This window comes from Mixophyes fleayi, chromosome 1, assembly GCF_038048845.1.
Source record: "Mixophyes fleayi isolate aMixFle1 chromosome 1, aMixFle1.hap1, whole genome shotgun sequence".
NCBI classification, from domain to species: domain Eukaryota; kingdom Metazoa; phylum Chordata; class Amphibia; order Anura; family Limnodynastidae; genus Mixophyes; species Mixophyes fleayi.
Genome location: NC_134402.1, coordinates 414,792,920 through 414,812,842, shown reverse-complemented (window position 1 = coordinate 414,812,842; position 19,923 = coordinate 414,792,920). Strand labels below are relative to the sequence as shown.

Genomic DNA, 19,923 nt, shown 5'->3' with positions numbered 1-19,923 from the left:
ATGGTGTCACATCCTACAAATGTCGACTACAAAGAAAGAAAAGTTGATGCAGAATGTTGATCTTTCCAAGAGAAATGGAGTAATTATTATATTTTTGTTGAAGCCAAAGGCAAACCGGTATGCCTAGTTAGTGGCGATGCATGAAACAGTACTGAAAAAAAGTCAATCTGGAGCGTCATTACAGCTCAAAACATGCTAAACTCAATAAATTGAGAGACCAAATCACAAAGAGCCGACTGCCCTCCAGACTGACCGACGCAAACCTGGAAAAGCAGTTGCGAGTAGCAAAATCATCAATACCAGCTAACATCACACACCTCACCAAAGAAAAGCAATTCCAGCTATTGCATTAGGGGTGAGTTAATTAAATGTTTGACCAAATATAGCAGGCTAATTTTTAAGTTGTCAATTTTGTATGGCCCCCAAATAATGTTATAAATATCCAAATGCCCCTTGGCAGAAAAAAGGTTCCCCACCCTTGATCTACCGCAACAAGGGAAATGCATTTAGATGGGTACCTACACTAAACCTGTTATAGAAATGAATTGTTAGTGTAAGTACCCATTTGAATGTATTCACCTCGTTATGGTAGATGGATCTTCTCAGTTTGAACAAAATGTGAACCTCCTTTAGTTCAGATATTATATAGCAATATTATAGGGTTTAATACACAAATGCCTCTTAATGTGTCTCTCTTTAGCGTTTAAAGGGTGTTGCTGCATTATTGTCCCACACACAAGATGTAATGTCATTTTGCAAAATATACCATATATGACAAGACAAAATAAAATGTTCATATATTATGTTACACAGATTGATTAGCCAGAGAACAGGCTGCAGCCAGTGGTCGTCCAGGTAGGGGACCTGGGTACAGGAGGAGCCAGTGGACATCCAGGTAGGGGATCTGGGTACAGGAAGAGCCAATTGTCATCCAGGCAGGGGACCTGGGTACAAGAGGAGCCAGTGGACATCCAGGTAGGGGATCTGGGTACAGGAGGAGCCAATGGTCATCCAGGCAGGGGATCTGGGTACTGGAGGAGTCAGTGGTCATCCAGGTAGGGGATCTCGGTACAGGAGGAGCCACTGGTCATCCGGGTAGGGGATCTTAGTACAGTTGGAGCCAGTGATCATTCAGGTCGGTGGTAATCATTACACTGAGTACCAAAAACCCGATACCACTCACCCCAAAACGGATTAGCCGACCTTCTGTATTCCTCCACAGTTGTAAAACTGCATGTTTAGTAAACTGATTTCCAAGGATTTCAATGAGATAACATGCCATCAGTTGTAAATAACGTCACTTTTAAAGACAACAGTATTATTTCTGGTGGTAAAGGGATCATTTAAGGAGGAGCGGGTCAACAACGTGTTTTAGTAAGGCTCTTAAATTTTAGAGGCTGCGCCTCCTTAATTGATCCATTTAACACCAGAAATATTACTGTCGTCTTTAAAGTGACATAATTTACAACTCACAACATGTTATCTCATCGTAATTCTTGGAAATCAGTTTACTAAACATTCAACTTTACCCCTGTGGAGGAAAACAGATGGTTGGCTAATCCGTTTCGGGGTAAGTCTTAGAGTTTGTGGTAGTAGGCACAATGTACACATTAAGCTATTGCATCTGGGTACAGGAGGAGCTAGTGGTCATCCTGAAGGAGGAGCCAGTAGAATAATATGATGTGAACATGGTGGAAAAGAAGGAGTAAGTATTTTCTATCTGTTGTTAGACATTATGAACATCTTAAATTATGCCCAATTTGCACACAAGTTTATTTTTTAGCATTTTTATTTTCTCCAACATAATTTCAGAAAGATTTGCCAATGTAATAATAATCAACACCCAACTGCCAGCTACTTTTTGCACAGACTCTCATTTTGAAGAGTAATATCCCCCGCACACAACAAAAAACATATTGTAGAGTAATATTAATCCACTGTCACTCACCGGACTGTGAGTGCTACTTCTAAGGTAGCTAGGAACCGTGTCCGTCCAGTATAATGAGGTACTGCGCATGTGCAGTCCCTTTTAACCTTCAGTTCTGTTCCTTTAACTTAATTGGCTGATCAGGCAACACTCCCTATATTAAGCACCTGTGGTCAATACCACGTTGCCTGATCTTGGAGTCTCATTCCTCATGAGTCTCTGAAGGTGTTCCAGTGCCTGCTCGTGTGTTCAGCTTATGCTGATTCCTGTTTGCCGTTTGTGGTTTCCAGACCACTTCTATTCCTCGTGTTCCTAGTGACTTCAGCAGCTGATTCCTATCCGCTGCCTCCGTGTATCTACAGTTACAGATTACTGCAAACTCTCCTGTGTTTCATCGTGACTCCAGCAGCTGATTTCTATCCGCTGCCTCCGTGTGTCTAACAAGTTACAGATCTCTCCAACTCTCCTGTGTTTCATCGTGACTCCAGCAGCTGATTCCTATCCGCTGCCTCCGTATATCTACAGTTACAGATTACTACAAACTCTCCTGTGTTTCATCGTGACTCCAGCAGCTGATTCCTATCCGCTGCCTCCGTATATCTACAGTTACAGATTACTACAAACTCTCCTGTGTTTCATCGTGACTCCAGCAGCTGATTCCTATCCGCTGCCTCCGTGTATCTACAGTTACAGATTACTGCAAACTCTCCTGTGTTTCATCGTGACTCCAGCAGCTGATTCCTATCCCCTGCCTCCGTATATCTACAGTTACAGATTACTGCAAACTCTCCTGTGTTTCATCGTGACTCCAGCAGCTGATTCCTATCCGCTGCCTCCGTGTATCTACAGTTACAGATTACTGCAAACTCTCTTGAGTTTCATCGTGACTCCAGCAGCTGATTCCTATCCGCTGTCTCCGTATATCTACAGTTACAGATTACTTCAAACTCACTTGTGTTACATTGCTACTGTCCCAGCTGATTCCTGTTAGCTACTTCAGCGTGTCTACAGAGTCCTGCTCGTCTCAGCGCTCCAGTCTGCATTCTACCTGCCGTCAGCTGACCCGCTGCCTACTGCTTCTACAGTGTGTCCATTTGTGTCAACTTGCCTGTTAGCATCGAGTCTACGCTCCTCGGCTTCCAGCTCTGCTACATCGCTTCAACTCTCCCGTGGTCTCCTGCTGTTCAATTCGATATACTACTGCTTCCTGAGTATTTGTCGTCCTTGCTGGCCTACCTACAGTGCGCTGCACCTACCTGCCGCTTCCATTCTGCAAGGACTTCTCATCTCGTCAGTTCCCTGCCGCTCAGGTATCCCTGCAGCTATCTCTAACAGCCTGCTCATCTGAACCACGGTATGCATACTTCTCATTGACTGTGCTGGTGTATTGCATATCCATCTGGACTGAGTTGTTCTCCTCCGGAGTTTCCATCCTCTGAGACTATTGCTATTATTGACTGTGTTTCCTTTTGCTGGACTATTCTAGTGACTTTGTTTATCTGTGCAGTGCTGTTCATTCATTATTATTATTGTGTGCAGTTCAACGTGGGATCAAGTTCAGTGTACCCGTGTAGACTCTGCATTGCATTTATCTCCTCGTGTCCTTCCTCACATATATGTTCAGTGGTACAACTTGCTAGAGGCAAACCACTGATTCCTGTTTCCCTGTGTCACCAGTTGCATATATCCTCTCACATAAGCAGTGGTACAACTTGCTACACGCAGACCACTGACTTCCCCGTTACCTTCACCTGGATTCCATTCCTTCACTACAGACAGCGGTACAACTTGCTATACGCAGACCGCTGACTTCCACCTCCTTATTACTCCTGGACATTCTTCTCACTATAGCAGTGGTACAACTTGCCGTGCGCAGACCACTGACTACCCTCACGTGTCCTTGTCCATCCAGATCCTCGTGTTCAGTTACCTATTGTTTACCAGTGCTGCTAGTCATAGACTTTCTGAGCATTCTCTAACCATCTGCTGTTTCCAGTTCCATTATCACCCTGCCATCAGAGTATCATATACCAACTCTACTGCTCTGATAAGACCATCAGCGGGTGATACTGGGTAAAGACTCCTAGTGCCCGTGACATCCACATTGCAGTCCCATATTGTAGAATAATATCCCCCATATTACAAACCACATATTGAATAGACATACCCCCAACTGCCATATACATTTTGCTAGCCCTCTGTTGTACAGGAAATCACCACCTGCCAAGCCCCTGTTGTACAGGAAATCATCATCTGCCAGCCCCCAGTTATACAGGAAATCACAATCTGCCAGGCTCTATTGTAAGGGAAATCACCATCTGCCAGCCCCCTGTTGTACAGGAAATCACCACCTGCCAACCCCCTGTTATACAGGAAATCCCCACTTGCCAGGCACCTGTTGTACAGGAAATCACCACCTACCAGGTCCCTGTTGTACAGGAAATCACCACCTACCAGGTCCCTGTTGTACAAGAAATCACCACTGCCAGCCCCCGGTTATACAGGAAATCACCACCTGCCAGCCCCCTGTTATACAGGAAATCACCATCTGCCAGCCCCCTATTGTTAGGGAAATCACCATTTGCCAGCCCTCTATTGTAAGGAAAATCACCACCTGCCTGTCCCCTGTTGTACAGGAAATCACCACTTGCCAACCCCCGTTATACAGGAAATCCCCACCTGCCAGCCCACTGTTGTACAGGAAATCACCACCTGCCAACCCCCTGTTATACAGGAAATCCCCATCTGCCAGGCCCCTGTTGTACAGGAAATCGCCACCTGCCAGGTTCCTGTTGTACAGGAAATCACCACCTGCCAGCCCCCTGTTATACAGGAAATTCCCACCTGCCAGCCCACTGTTGTACAGGAAATCACCACCTGCCAATCCCCTGTTATACAGAAAATCACCATCTGCCAGGCCTCTGTTGTACAGAAAATCACCACCTGCCAGCCTGATGTTGCACACAGAGTGCACATCTCAATTACTGTCCGCCACCTTGTGGCACAGAGACCCCCGCAGTCCAGCAACTTACCAGTCCAATCTCCGAGTGGCTCCACCTCATTCTGTCAATATTCATGGGTCATTCAGGCCTAGCAGAACAGCAATCCAATTCTAGGATAAATCCACATTAAAAACAGTGACATTAAAAGAGAATGAAAAAGGATGGTTAGGTTGTCTGACTTTTTCTTAGTATTTAGATAACAACAGTACCTTTAAACAATGAATTTAGTTGTTGTTTTTTAACTTACTGAGCAGTCTACTTGAGGAATGATTACAAACAGCAGGGTAAGCAGCTGCAAGTGTATAATATAAAAACAATCTACCAAATATAGTATGCGTATATAAATGGTATAAAAGCCTCTTTTGTGAAGTCAGGTACCTTAATTTGCTGCACCTAGATTTCGATCAGAGAATAAGGGTTTGCGGAGATGCACTGGTGTGGCTAGTTTTTTGGAGAAATGTAAAAACGAGATTTCAATTCGTGGAGAGACATTGTTGAAATTAGATAACAGAGTAGAAAGTGTGAAATTTTAGGGATGTTCCTTGGTTTTCAAAGGGGTGTCCGGCTATTTCAGCTCCACAAAAGAACTTTTGGAACAGGTCAGAGCTGTCAGACATAGAGTCTTATCCTATACTTAGAATTGAGGGTTTCAGTTGCACTTATTGGAGAAGCACACTTTTGTAAAGACAAAAAGCCCCACAGAAATGACATATGTAACAAACACAGTCGCAATTTCCACCTAATCTTATGACTAATATAAGTAATATTAAAAGCTAAACCGATCAGTATTTTAAAAGTTGCTATGCCGGGACCAAAATAACTCTTGGCTGCCCTAACCATCAGTAACCTGATGTTTCTGACCATTCCTACTGGTCTCGCTTGGCCAAACCAGACTCTCACCAACTGTCAACTGTGTACCAGTTGCAGGAGAATAGTTGCTGCTCTAACCATGCTTGGTCACTAAGACCCACTTGCGTCTATGTGGTGTGTATAATGGCAGCAGCAGCTTTTTGCTGGTTGATCTGGCTGGATCCTCCGTTGACTTTGGATCAGGGCAGTGGGTTGATCACTGACTTAGCAGGCTGGGCTAAGCACAGGACTACCAGAGGATGAATCAGAGTGTCAGCTCTTATCTGTAAGTCACAGGAGCAGAACAGGATCATTCGTAGTAGCGATGTTTATTTCATGAGAAATAGCTATTAAACACACTTGACAATGGTAAATATTATACATTTTAGTTGGGTCTTTTTGCCCCTTATATGCAGTTTTCCGCACTCATGCTGACAGGGAATAATCCAGAGATCTGACACTTCAACCAGTCCAGGTTGATTTCTATATTTATCATGAGGAATCAGATGTCTCACATGCGCTAAAATAAATGAAAACTGTCCTGCATCCTGTTGCAGAGGTAGCACGGGGGACTGGCCACACCTAGTCTGTCCCGTACTACAACACTGTCACCTTTTTCAGTATTGATGATTGACTTGTCATGTTTTAGTTGTTGATTAACACGTCTTTGTGCAGGAGCAACATTATTATGTTCCATTTATACCTGAAGAAAAACATTTTAATTCAACTCAGGTAGTGTTATTTGTAACTGCATACTCAGTATCTTTTTTTCTTTCTATTTCATGTCCCAAAAATGTTTATTGCACTTGATAGGCCAACTGTGGTTTCAAACGGATCTCTCTCACAATGGTCTTTTTCCGCATTGACTGCCTAATAAGTTGCATTACTAAAGAGTGATTTGTGTCTCTGTTCTTGTACAGTAAGGCCATTGTCAATATTACAGTATTGTGCTTCCTGGGACAAAAATTTAGTCTGGTCAACAGTACTTTATTTTGAAATATGTGTGAATATGCAGAGGGAGCATTAGGCCAGAAACCTTGAGCGTCTGCAACAAGCATAAATCACTTTCCTCATATCCTTTCTTGTCATGTCATATTTCAATTATTTTGTCCACCTGTGATGTCCCTGCTTTATGCATGCCTTATTTTCCCCATTGTCAGGTGCTTCCAAGCACTGTGGCATCTTAAAAATAAATATCAATGACGATAATAATAATACATTCACAATATCTGATCTGCTTTTCTGACACTGACATGAAACGTATAAAGAAGCTCAAAAATCAGCTTACCAACAGTAGAAAACCGGTGGTTCTCCAGCTGCAGAAAACTACAAGTCCTAGCAAGCACTTCCAGACCAGGCATGCTAGAATTTGTAGTTTGATAATAGATGAAGATCCACTGGAGTCCACTCTGTAAGAGAATGATAAAGAAAAGTCAGGTGTGTGCAAGCTCATGATATATGTATTAGGCTCCCTCTGCAGGTCACTCTATAAGACTTCCTAACAATGGTATTTGGGAGGCATGGTAATGCATGTTTCGGTGTTGTCGAGCAGCACTGGAGGGGTGCATAGCGTTTCAAAAGTCCAGCCCTTCGCCCCTTCCCTAAAAACACCCCTGAATTGCAGCGGGCACTAGTGGTAGTTATGGCAGCAACCACACATCTGGGTGAGTGGGGACATACCTCCCAACTATGTGGGAGGTGGGACAGTAGCCCCCTAAATCTGGACAGTTGAGAGATATGTGTTAGACCATACTTGCTAACTCTCCCGGAATGTCTTGGGGACACCCAAATTCCGGGTAGGTTTCCCGGACTCCTGGGAGAGTAGAGCATCCTTCCGCATCTGCCCACTTCCTAGTGAAGTGGACAGGATTAAAGCCGCCATGACATTATTCTCAGGGAATTGTGTCATTTTGTCTCCGTCACTTGCTGTAAAATGAAATGTACGCATCATTATGTCACAGAGGCGGGGGAAAAAATTACACTACTCACCAATCCCCACCCCCACTGTCCATACCCCACCTCCTGGGAGTTCCTGGAGGGGAACATCAAAGAGTTGTATGTGTAGACCCCCACACAAGGTACAGAGATAGAACATTAAGAAAACAAAAAGGGAAAGACAAGACAATGGGGCAGACATGAGACAAAGGTACAGATGAATGTCTTAATATAGTGAACAAAAACAGTTATTTCACAATATAGGATTAATTAGTACTTATGCTTTTCTTAAGTATGTTTTGTATTTTAAATTCCATTGTTTTTTGTTAATGTGACTAAATAAAAATATTAAGTTTAAAAAGGTAATTTACAGAATCTAATCTAATCATCAATCTGTTCTGGAGTTTATTTAAACCTCTTCACTACTAAGAGTGAGTAGAACTTGCCCTGCAAATATACTCCATTACTGCTGAAGGGGGTCACCACACATCTTCAGCAAGGCACGGGGTTCGTGGGTCCGAAGAAATAGTCACTGATCAATCAGTAGCAGACCACTGAGTAAGTTGGGCAAAAGTGTTGAGACGAGTAATGTCATTGACTGCGATGACATTACAGAGTCCGGCCAGCCCCATCAACATTCAAATATTCATACAAAAGAAAAGAAAAAAAAAAGAAATATGTACTACCATTCTTTTCAGAAGACCTTCAGGTTTTTATCAAGTTATGGCAGTCCCCCTTATGTAAACATTTTCAAAACTTTTATTTGGTGGATGTATGAAAAACATTATATTTTCCCACTGTTGTACCACCTTCTGAAAACTACTGTGCAATCCAATCCTGGGTTATGAAAGTATTGGCCTACCCATATAATTACTACAGGTTATTCATTACATGCAACATAGTGCAAACTAGCAAAATAAATAAAAAAATTATTTATTATTTTCAAGTATTTTTATTGGGAAAGCGTGTGTATTCAATACTGGTTTTGCTGTTTTAGTAAGAAGGTAGATTGTTAACAGACCGGCAACCACAATGTGTTTCTTGGTGGCGTTTAGCAAGACAAAAAGACACTTACAATTCATTTTCATGCACTTTTAATAGAAAAACAGTTTTGCCCATTTTGGGTAGAATTTCTTTGCAGTGTCGAGAACTCAATTATATTGTTAGATAATACAAAGTCTTATGAAAGAAAAAAAAAGTATGATTAGTATGGGTGCTGCACAGAAAGAAAACCAACCTTTGTTTTGTAACCAGCCCAAAATAAGTTCAGCATAGGGCAGTGATGGCTAACCTGTGGCACTCCAGGTGTTGTGAAACTACAAGCCCCAGAATGCTTTGCCAGTAGATAACTAGCTGATAGCTGGCAGAGTATGCTGGGACTTGTAGTTTCACAAACAGCTGGAGTGCTAAAACCTTGACACTAATGTTTAGTAAATTCAGTTTTTTAGAGGTTGTTTGGAATGTTGGTCTATTATAAGTAGGCTTAGCTGCTATACCCATTTAAACATGTGTGTGTCATATAAAGTTTCGTAAGAGGGAGCTGATATGTAAGAGTGATACACATAAGACAGCAAGCATGGCAGCCATAGCAACGTTTACCATTATGTGATTGGATGATCTCACACCACGTGACCCTGTTCCAAGAGCTGCCTTGTTTCTCCAATGAGGACGTACGTAGTGCAGCGTGCACATGTGTCTGTGACGTTGTGTCTGTGTCTGTGACGTTGTGTGTTATTACTGTGTACAGCGGCAGCTGTCATAATACCCTGTGTGTGTGGTCAGGCTGGAGGCTTCTGCCGAGTTAGCTGAAGACAGCTCTGCCAATGAGAAGGTATTGTTATATTGTTACCCTCATTTCCTAATTTGTTTAACAAATGTAAATCATATCTTCTTGATGTGCTGAATTGTTCCCAACTAGCTGTCAAGGAATTAGCAATTTATAGGAATTCAAAAGTTACAGTGTGTTATTGAACTCCAGCTTCTCTCATACTGAGAGCCCCTATCTTTGTGTTTGTCATTTGATTAATCAAACAGAAATTGCCAGCACTTAAAGTTTAAGCAAGTTTTGTAATGAATATATCTATAAGCATGTCAGTGCAGTCCAGTTTATTAAATATAATGCTAATATTTTTTTTAAGCCTGCTATAATATTAAATTAGGTTGTACTTAATGTTTGAACTAAATGATGTTCAAATGTAGTGTGCTGTAGCAAAATCATGTTCTAAAAATGTATGCTAGCAGCGAGCTGGAAGAAAGTGGGGGTCTTTTCTACTTAAAAGAAATAAAATCATCTAATGTTTCCTCTACCTTGTCCTCACTGTTTGCCAATGACAGCAAATAAATGTATGTAAGTTACTTGACTTAATTCCTGCGTATATCCATGAAGGAAATCATAAAGGCTGATTTGTAAAATTGCAGGGCTGCTGCCATGCAGTTACAATACCATTCTGTGATGTCATGTAAAAACACTATTTATACAGGAAGCACATAATTAGCCAATTAATATGTCAATGTAACATTTCCTTTAATGGGAGGAGCTGGGCAAATTGAGGTGTTCTCTGTGTGTAAACTGTTGCTGGTCGGTCTTGTGCGTGAACACTTACTTGGGGTGCAATGATGTGTAGTGTTACCCTCCTCTTCTGCTGTGGTTATGACGGGGGTGTGGCATCCACGATCAGAGGGTATCCTGAATACTCATGTGTTTAACACAAAATTTGCAGAATGGACACTTGTGGTGGTTGAGTGCAAAATAAATATTGGATCTCCAGACCAACTCATAGAAAAATAAATGTAAATTTTATTCACACTCCTTCTCCTCCTGCACATAAGCTTAACAGTTACAATCGTGTACAGGTATAGGAAACGCCAAACTCCTCCAGCACATATAATGGTTACAGATACCGCTTCTCCCAAATGCCTCTAGCACATAACTTCAGCAGATGTTAATACTTTTAAAGTCCCTCCTTTCCTTCACCTGCACAATTCTTACTTAAGTCCAGTATTAACACATACCCAGTGTTGCAGGGTGCAGTAGTTCCACACATTCTGAAAATAATTCCACACAATTCTGAAATGTTATGTGCCAGAGGCATTTGGGAGAAGCTTTCTTCAAAGGTAGAGAAGTATTAGAATACGAGGACATGCACTGATACTGGAAAGAAGTAGGTTCAGAGTAAATTTGAGGAAAAATTACTTCACAGAAAGTGTTGGGGAAAAGTGCAATAGCTCCCATCAGAGGTGGTTGGGGCTAATACATAAACACTTCAGTTACTTAATTTATAATATTTAGCTCCGTAATCAAGAGAGCCGGGGACGGGACATGTACAAAATACCAGGTTCTGGGCCTCCCTGGATATTAGGAGGAGTCGCCAACCTCGTGTGCCCCCTTTGGTGGTTACGGAATGGGCCCCAAAGGTTGCTGTTTCTAGGCCTGAAAATCCTCTTGGCAGCCGAGTCTTTGATAAATAATAATTTTCAAATGTGTCTTGTTCTTCAGGTCAAAATATCGTATTTTTAATTAATTTAAAGTGGTCTCAGTTTTGAAAATAGACAAATTTTCACAATATTATCAAATGATTGTGGTCAAGATATATAGAAAACTTTAATGATGATTGAACGCACCTGGCATCACATTATTACCTAACATGTGATCAGAAAAATAGCTGATTTTGGTAACATCTGGTGAGTAGATTTACACACATCAAAACTACTGTACTTTATTAGGTGTAGCTTATCTAATTCTTTAAATAAATGCATTATGATGGCCTTAACAATGTAATTTTGTGATCAATGCCATATTTTGGTAGTATTGCAAAAGCTGTTTGAATCAGGATTCTCAGCATTTATTAATGACATACTGTATCCCCAGCTAGAGTTTACATAGTACGTTCAGATGTTTATAACTTTGTTCCAAAGAAAAACTCCACCCAAAAGTAAAAATGGCATTTTGGGTAAAATTATTTGAGATAAAAGAAACATTTACTTGCCTGTGCTCCTTGATTTTTCATATTTTGTGGTCCTGCAATGTCTCTAATGGTGCCAAACAGGAGACGTTTTCTCTGTCTTCTATAAAACAAAACAAACCTCTAGATGCATTTTCAAGGCCACTCCCCTGTGATTATTGCACCGCCAGGTAAGGAACCTAACAATGCCTCCAGCAGTTCTTAGAGGCCTTACAGGAGTCACCGGATTGGATTATGAAGGATTACAGGTTAGATTGTATACTTTTATTTTTCTTATACAATTCACAGCTACACTGCAGGGCCCAAGAAAAACTGTTTCAGCATGCAGTTCCTGGGGCTCCACTGAGGGGAAGAAGCAGTTCCATTTCTTAACTGGAAAAAAGTTTGGGGGAAGGGCACTAAGTCCTGGGGGTAAATGTACCAATCTGCACATTCTGCAAGTTGCTGATATTCGGCGACTTTGCAGGGCGGATTTAAAACGGCATTGTCTTTACAGGCAAAACTTGCAGAATGCGCAGATTGATCGTTTACCCCCTGGGCACCACTGAAGCGCAGGGACTTGCCCAATAACACTGAGGGCACCCCCTCAAAAGTTGGCTGTGCCCCATAATGTAAATATAGGTGTATCCCAAGTGGCCCCTTGTAACTTCAAGCATTTTAAAAAATCCATTGTAGAAGTTGTATTTTTGTTTGTTTCATTTTTATATTGAATGAGGAATTAAGGCAAGTAATAACAAAATATACAAGTATTGGGTATAACAACAGTATTCTTCGCATTGTCATGAAATTGAAACGGCAACAACACAATTCAAAATGTATAATGCAGCATAAAACAGGGGGGAATGTAGGGTGGGAATTACAATAAAACAAGTGTAGGGTTACAAAGAAACCAATGGTATTTTTGCAAACGTCTTATGCAAGGTATAATTTGTGTGGGTGATGCAGAAAAAAATACTAACTGATGTTGGAATGTGACCTGCCCTAAAAGCATTATAATTGTTCACAGTGGTGAAAGTAAACCTCAGCAGCGAAGGGTTTAAAAACAAATGTCAATATACAAAGTCAGTAAATCAGTGATGCTAATAACTTTATCTTGTACCTTTTTCATTCTTGGTTTCGCAGGTCATAAAAAGTAGTGTCACTTGAAATGAGCCATAAGGGCACACCGGCTCTCTTGCGTTGCTGGAAATGTAGAAAGTGCATAGCAAACTCAGACTGTCTCATCAATGATCTAGAATGTACACAATTTAAGGTGAGTCCCAGAAACTAACTACTTTAACTGTTATTTTTAAAAAGGTTTATGCTAGATGTCTGGTTCATATTCTGCTTTTTCATTTCCTCCACAATGCTGCACCCTTGGAAACGTCTCTCAAATCATCAGTCAATTATCTTTCTTATCTGCCATGGTCCTATGCCTACCATCCTCCTTTACTGCCCTCCTCACTTCTGGCTCAGAGACATTTCACATACGGAAACGATCCAGCAGAACATTCTTCCTTGCTAACACTGTCCCCTGACCATGTCTTTAAACCTTCAGTGCACAACTTGATTTTTCAACTACCCTGTCTACAAGACATGTTTTCTTTTTACATCATCATCAACATTTATTTATATAGCGCCAGCAGATTCCGTAGCGCTTTACAATTGGGAACAAACATTAATAAGACAATACTGGGTAATACATACAGACAGAGAGGTAAGAGAACCCTGCTCGCAAGCTTACAATCTATATACATCTTGGACCAATGTCTGTTTCCCGCTAGCTAAGTGGCCACTTATTTCAGCATTATGAGTACGTGCATAGAACTACTTTTTATTCCTTTATTGTTATTCAGTTGTTTGCCTAGTTTTTTGCATCCAGCTGTAGAATATTTTACAGCTTTTTTTAATATCATTATTTGTTCTGCAGTAGTTGTACATTGGCCCACTGCTTCATTTTCTGTTAATTAAAGGTTTCCCTGTAGAAGAAGATATTACATGCATTAAGTGATATCTCTGCAAATAAAAAAACCTTGAAAACTGAAACCTTAAGAGAGACTCTAGACACATTTAACCATCATATCCCACAGTCCATAATGCGATGATGTAAAAGTTATTGTTACTAAAATTTCTACTCCCTTCCGGTAGACAATAAGCATATATTTCTGACCACTATTGCAGCTGAAATGTGTCAGTCAAGTTTGAAGATAGCGATCTGGGCTCTCACAAATCCCTCCCTACTCTGCTTGCTACAATACAACTTGGCAGGCAGTCATAACTACTGTTAGGCAAGGTCCACACTGACACTGTTTCCGGGCACCCAGGGAACTCTGGAGTGTGACAATTGTGCAAACTTCATTGTTTGCAGTGCAGTTGAGGATGTAATAATATTATAAAATGATTGTTCTTTTAAACAGTATGGCAGTAGAAAAATACATGAAAATATTTGCAGCTCATCCTATTATCAACTAAAGGATATGAATTTAAATCTACATTACCACCTAATAGTAAAATTTTACTCCCCTACTCAACCCCTTCATGTACATGATATAAGAGCAAGAAGAGGGGATTGTGCTGTGAATGAACTTGCTTTGATGAGGGACATTCCAAAGCCTCTTTGCTCACTACATCATATGTCACGTGACTGTGGTTAACATGGTAATCACATGACACCTAGCAGAGTGTAAGTCACTAACAATAGCTTGAAGAACAAAGTAAGGAAAAAAGATTAACATCATGTATCTACTTCTAGTAAGCCAGAAGGAGTTGTTCTTTGGATTGCAGCGTTAAGAAGGGTTGTCCAAAGTAAATATATGGTAAATAAATGCATACTTGCAACTGCTTGATATTGGGATCATGTTTGATAAGGCTGATAACTTCCTGCTAATAATTATAGGATTATTAGATGTACAATTTACTGTAGTTTTCCTGCACATTACTAATTGTTGAAGAGCACGATACATTGCTCCATCTTTTGAAGTTTATCCTTTCCTTTATAATTAACCCTTATATACATTTATATTGTAATATATCTATATCTATATCTATATCTATATATAAATTATATATAGTGTGTATGTCCGGGGTAGGGGAACTGGTGACGTCTCATGCGGTAGATCAGCAGCAGAGAAGTCACACAAGTCCACAGTTTTGGGTACAACTGGCATATATTCTCTTGAGGAAGGAAATATGGGGCTTGATGAGTGCTTTTCCAAGCTCTTCTAAAAATATTCTCCTCTTGGTAAGTTTCTTTTCGGTCCAGTTGTGGTTTATGGAAGTCCACGGGACAAAAGCATTGTATGAAGTTACATTAATGATAATATTATCATTGGCCATCGGTTCGTTTTTTGCTTTGCAAGTGTACATGTTCACAAGTTGATCTAGGGTATCCACTGCATCTTTTGTCACGTTATAGTCCAAACTTATGTTTGGCTCCTTGTCTGGCCTATTACTAACTCCTTTGTCATTGTGTAAGGTGATCAACAGAATGATATTCATTTATTTTTATTTTTTTTCCCCAGAACATAATTCACTACCATTGTGTTTTCAGTGAAATAAAAATATAAACTATGCACCTGCTTATTTGTGATTTACCAAGGTAGTTCCAGTTTATTTTTTATTATAGTACCAAATAGAGTTATGTTTCATTTGAGCAGAAGTTGTGCTAGATTTTACTAGGTGCAAAGGCAGGTAACGTTGTGTCCTCTTAGTTCATACCATATTTCGCTGGCTTGGAAGGAATGTATTGTTTAATAGGGCAGCGCCCTCAAAATCCAACTAATTGTTCATCTATGGTCAAAGTTTGAAATGGGTTATATGATTTTGGAAGAGCTTAATCAAATTTCCCCAAATTTTTCTTACAGCAGCAAGTTTGTCTGTGCCTTTTTATTATGAAGGCTAGATTTGTTATTAAAATGAAATACTCGCCAAATTTTAAGGAAGGTGTCAGTAACATGGTCTCTCAGAAAGTATTGCGACCAGTTTCATTATTCCACAAGCTTTCCAATGATTCACCATAAGATTTATATACTACAGCCTAGTTTCCCAAACTCCCAGGGGTGCCGCGGCGCTGTCACAGGGGTGCCGTGGAAAGGAAGAGAAAAAAAGAACAAAACAAAGAAAACTTACCAATCCGGCGGCGCTTGGGACCCAGCATCCTCCTCCCCTTTCACATCTCACTGAATGTCGGGCGTGACATCATCACGCACCACATTCAGTGACAAGCGGCAGGAGAGAGGATGCTGAGTCCCGGGCGCCGCCGGATTGGTAAGTTGTTTTTTGTTTTGTTTTTTTTCTCTTCCTGGCCATGGCGGGATGCAGAGAGAGCAGAGCGTGGGGGCAGGGGGGCACAGAGTGTGTGGATGCGATGCAGGGGGGCACAGAGTGTGTGGATGCGATGCAGGGGGGCACAGAGTGTGTTAGCTGTAAATTATTCTTTGACAGAAATATAATTGAAAAAAAATATATAAATATTATTTTCCCTTGGATTTATGTGTATTTTTGCATACAACTAAATAACTATTTCTGTCCTGACCTAAATACTTATTACGTTTTTTTGACCCAGCTACTTATAAAATAGGACTGCTCTGTAATAATTTTGGAGGAAAAAATTATGGAGACTCTCTAAGGGTGCCGTGAACTTCAAAAGTTTGGGAACCACTGTACTACAGCCAATAATATTAGTCCAACGTAAACTTGAAATGTAACACTGACTTTTCACCGTAAACACGTTGTCTTTCAATATTTGTGCATTTTATTATATTATTTTCGATGACACTAAATATAACATTGAATGCACTTTCCATATCATTTATTTGTGCTATTGTTTTTTTTGTTACATCAGGAGTATTCTTGTTAATATTGGCTTTAGAAAGCCTACCAGCAGGATGTCGAGGAAGGTCGAGTTCCCATTTTATATGACCATCCTTGGAAAGAACATATAGGGGGGTATTCAATTGTTTCTTTTAACGCGCTAAAACAAAAAAAAACGAGCGCTCTAAAAATATTAGCGTTAATACGGTAATATGCGCGTAAATACCGTTAATACGGTAGTTTACTCGCTGAATTTCATCTCGCAGCTCAGGGAGCTGCGAGATGAAATTTAGCGAGTAATTACCGTATTAACGGTAATATTTTTAGAGCGCTCGTTTTTTTTTGTTTTAGCGCGTTAAAAGAAACCATTGAATACCCCCCATGGAGTTGTAGCAGCAGCTTGATCTACACTCATTCTCATTGTCGGTCTCTGTCAATGGTTTTTGATTAGCCATAGTGAATATTGATTGTACACAGATCAATATCAAACTGAATAGGAGTCACTCCAAACTGTGTATTTATAGCCAAAAGGGAAAAACTAGAACAGATTTGCAGTTGAGCGTAAATATCCAGCTCATCGTGTGGACTTGTTCAGACTTGTATAGTTGTGTGAATACATGAAATACTGACATAGTTCAAATGTAAAACAATGAACTGACAATATGTTCATAATTTTTGGAATTTTGAAATAATGACTTTTAAAACATGTATGGTCACTCACTGGTATAACATTCATGTCTGGTCATATTTACCCGAACGGTACACTAGTACTAACTACTTTTAACTTATAAAAATGAAAAACTATTTTTTGGATCATAAAAACTATTTGCCATAAAAAATAAAAGACCTAATATATTTAAGTAATAGTTACATAAATAACGAACTGACACCAATTGAATTTCGGTTCAGGTCAAATTGACCCGAACAAAACAGCAGGGCTAAACTAGGTCAAATCCTTACACTTGCCCATTTTTCCTGCTTCCATCACATCAACTTCAAGAACTGACTGTTCACTTGCTGCCTAATATGTCCCACCCCTTGACAGGTGGCATTGTAATGATAATCATTGTTATCCACTTCACTTGTTGTTGGCGATCGGTGTATATATTAGCGTCTTGTGAATTTATGTAGTTTTTGTTTTGTGGATTTTTGGGCAGTCTATAATAAGCTGTGTTTTTATATTTGGTTATAAATGAAACCCTGCTGTCAACCATACACCTGTACCTCCCAACATTTAGAATACTGAAAGTGGGACAAACTTAGCCCTGTACATATTCCACTAAACTCCACCCACAAATGGGAAATTTTGGATAAATACAACCACTTTCCTGTTAAACCCCACCCCTTTTGTGGTCCTCAAATCGGGATGTTCCTCCAAAATCGGGACCATTGGGAGCTATGTAAATGCATATCTCCAAAGTGTGCATTTTTAAAAATCTTAATATGTCTAAAAGTATACATTACACTCTACAACGGGGTATATAAAAATGCAAAGAAAGGCACATCTTTCCTCGGCGCTCCAATAAGAAGATGCAGCTGTTAATCCTTAAAGCACTTTTACCCAAGAAGTGCTAAAGAGACATAGATAAAAATTACAGTAATAAGGACAACGTATAGCGCTCCTTCCTAATCTTCACGGAACCTGATGTTACACAATTAATAAATGAAACTGTTAAGTAAATATATGTGAAAATGTCAGAACCACAGTTCTTAGTATCCTCAAAATCACAGTTCTTAAAGTCCTCTTAAACGAAGATATTCTCTGGTTATGAATGAATGAAAAACCAGATCTCCTCTCCATAAAAGATTTCCAACCACAGTCTCCTTCAAAGAACTTGTAGTGTGTAGTTATAGATTGACTCCACAATCACAGATTATGCAGAATCTCTACGCCTCTAACACATATCCTTTTCTTATACTCTCTAAACGATGTTGGTATACATGCAAAGAACAGAGAGACAAGATTCCATAGCATAATTCTGTATAATTCAGGAATCGATTTGGTTTGTAATCAGAACAATGTCTGAGTTAACTAGCTGGCAGCCCATGTTAATTAGCTAGGTCAACAGGTAATCTGAGAGGTAATGAGGTTAGAACTTCTAAATGGTATGCAATGTGTCTCCACAGTAATATATTGGGTGAAAAAGCATCGGGAAAGGTATCAATATAAATGTTATTGTGTCACAGATTCAGATGGCGTAACACTGCTGATACAATGTGTCAAAAATCTTATTGTTTCATGTAAGCGTGCAGTGTCCTTCCCTGCTGTAATATTGTAACCCTGTGGTCCTCCTTCATCCCCACTTCAGGTGAAGAAGTTCGATCCCTTATTCTTTCCTCTCCACCCTCTACCTGTCCTCTCGATCCCATCCCCTCCCACCTTCTTCGCTCTCTCTCTCTCACTGCCTGCTCCTACCTCGCTCACCTCTTCAACCTATCACTCTCCTCTGGCGTTGTCCCATCCTCATTCAAACACGCTCTTATCTCCCCTATCCTTAAGAAACCCAATCTTGACCCCACCTCTCTTGCTAACTACCGCCCCATCTCTCTTCTCCCATACGCCTCCAAATTACTTGAGCGAATTGTCTGCAGCCGCCTCACCAAACACCTCTCTGACAACTCCCTCCTTGACCCTCTCCAATCCGGCTACCGCCCCCTCCACTCCACCGAAACAGCCCTGGCTAAAGTTACTAATGACCTCCTATCAGCCAAATCCCAGGGTCACTACTCCATACTCATCCTCCTCGACCTCTCCGCGGCCTTCGACACCGTGGACCACCCCCTCCTGCTGCAAACTCTACTCTCTCTTGGCCTCTCTGGCTCTGTCCATGCCTGGTTCACCTCATACCTTGCTAACCGCTCCTTCTCTGTATCCACGTCTGGTTCTTCCTCCACCCCCTCCCCTCTCCCTGTTGGAGTCCCTCAGGGCTCTGTTCTTGGCCCTTTACTCTTTTCGCTCTATACCTCCTCCCTTGGAGCTCTCATCTCTTCGTTTGGTCTTCAGTATCACCTATATGCTGATGATATTCAACTCTACATCTCTTCTCCTGATCTTTCCTCCTCCATCCTCTCTCGTGTAACTGACTGCCTCTCAGCCATCTCATCCTGGATGTCTTCGCGCTTTCTTAAAATTAACATCTCCAAAACTGAACTCATTGTCTTTCCCCCACCCAGACTCCCTTCCCATCATGACCTCTCTATAATCGTTAACAACTCCACTATCTCCTCTGTCACCCAACTCCGCTGCCTAGGAGTCACTCTTGACTCCTCTCTCTCTTTTGCCCCCCACATTCAATCCCTTACCCAAGCCTGTCGCTTCCAACTCCGTAACATTGCCCGCATCCGTCCCTTCCTCTCTCAAGATGCCACCAAAACTGTCATCCATGCTCTCATCATTTCCCGCCTCGACTACTGCAACCTCCTCCTTACTGGCCTCCCCTGCTCCCACCTCGCCCCC

General features: G+C 40.9%; 1 protein-coding gene and 1 long non-coding RNA gene across 4 annotated transcripts in view; one reads left to right on the top strand and one right to left on the bottom strand.

Moving 5' to 3' along the window:
• Positions 1-9,013, bottom strand: part of LOC142109390 (uncharacterized) — a 38,873-nt gene extending 29,860 nt beyond the window's left edge. For both annotated transcript variants that reach the window (XR_012680362.1, XR_012680363.1), the window contains exons 1-2: positions 8,951-9,013; positions 7,067-7,187 (exon numbers count right to left, since the gene is read on the bottom strand). This is a non-coding gene — a long non-coding RNA (uncharacterized LOC142109390). The remainder of the gene's footprint in view (positions 1-7,066; positions 7,188-8,950) is intronic.
• Positions 9,014-9,411: 398 nt separating this feature from the next.
• The window catches only part of RNF180 (ring finger protein 180), a 75,199-nt gene continuing 64,687 nt past the window's right edge, over positions 9,412-19,923 (top strand). For both annotated transcript variants that reach the window (XM_075182939.1, XM_075182947.1), the window contains exons 1-2: positions 9,412-9,544; positions 12,798-12,927. In XM_075182939.1, coding sequence (XP_075039040.1) covers positions 12,823-12,927 — 105 coding nt within the window. In that variant the 5' untranslated portion in view covers positions 9,412-9,544; positions 12,798-12,822. The remainder of the gene's footprint in view (positions 9,545-12,797; positions 12,928-19,923) is intronic.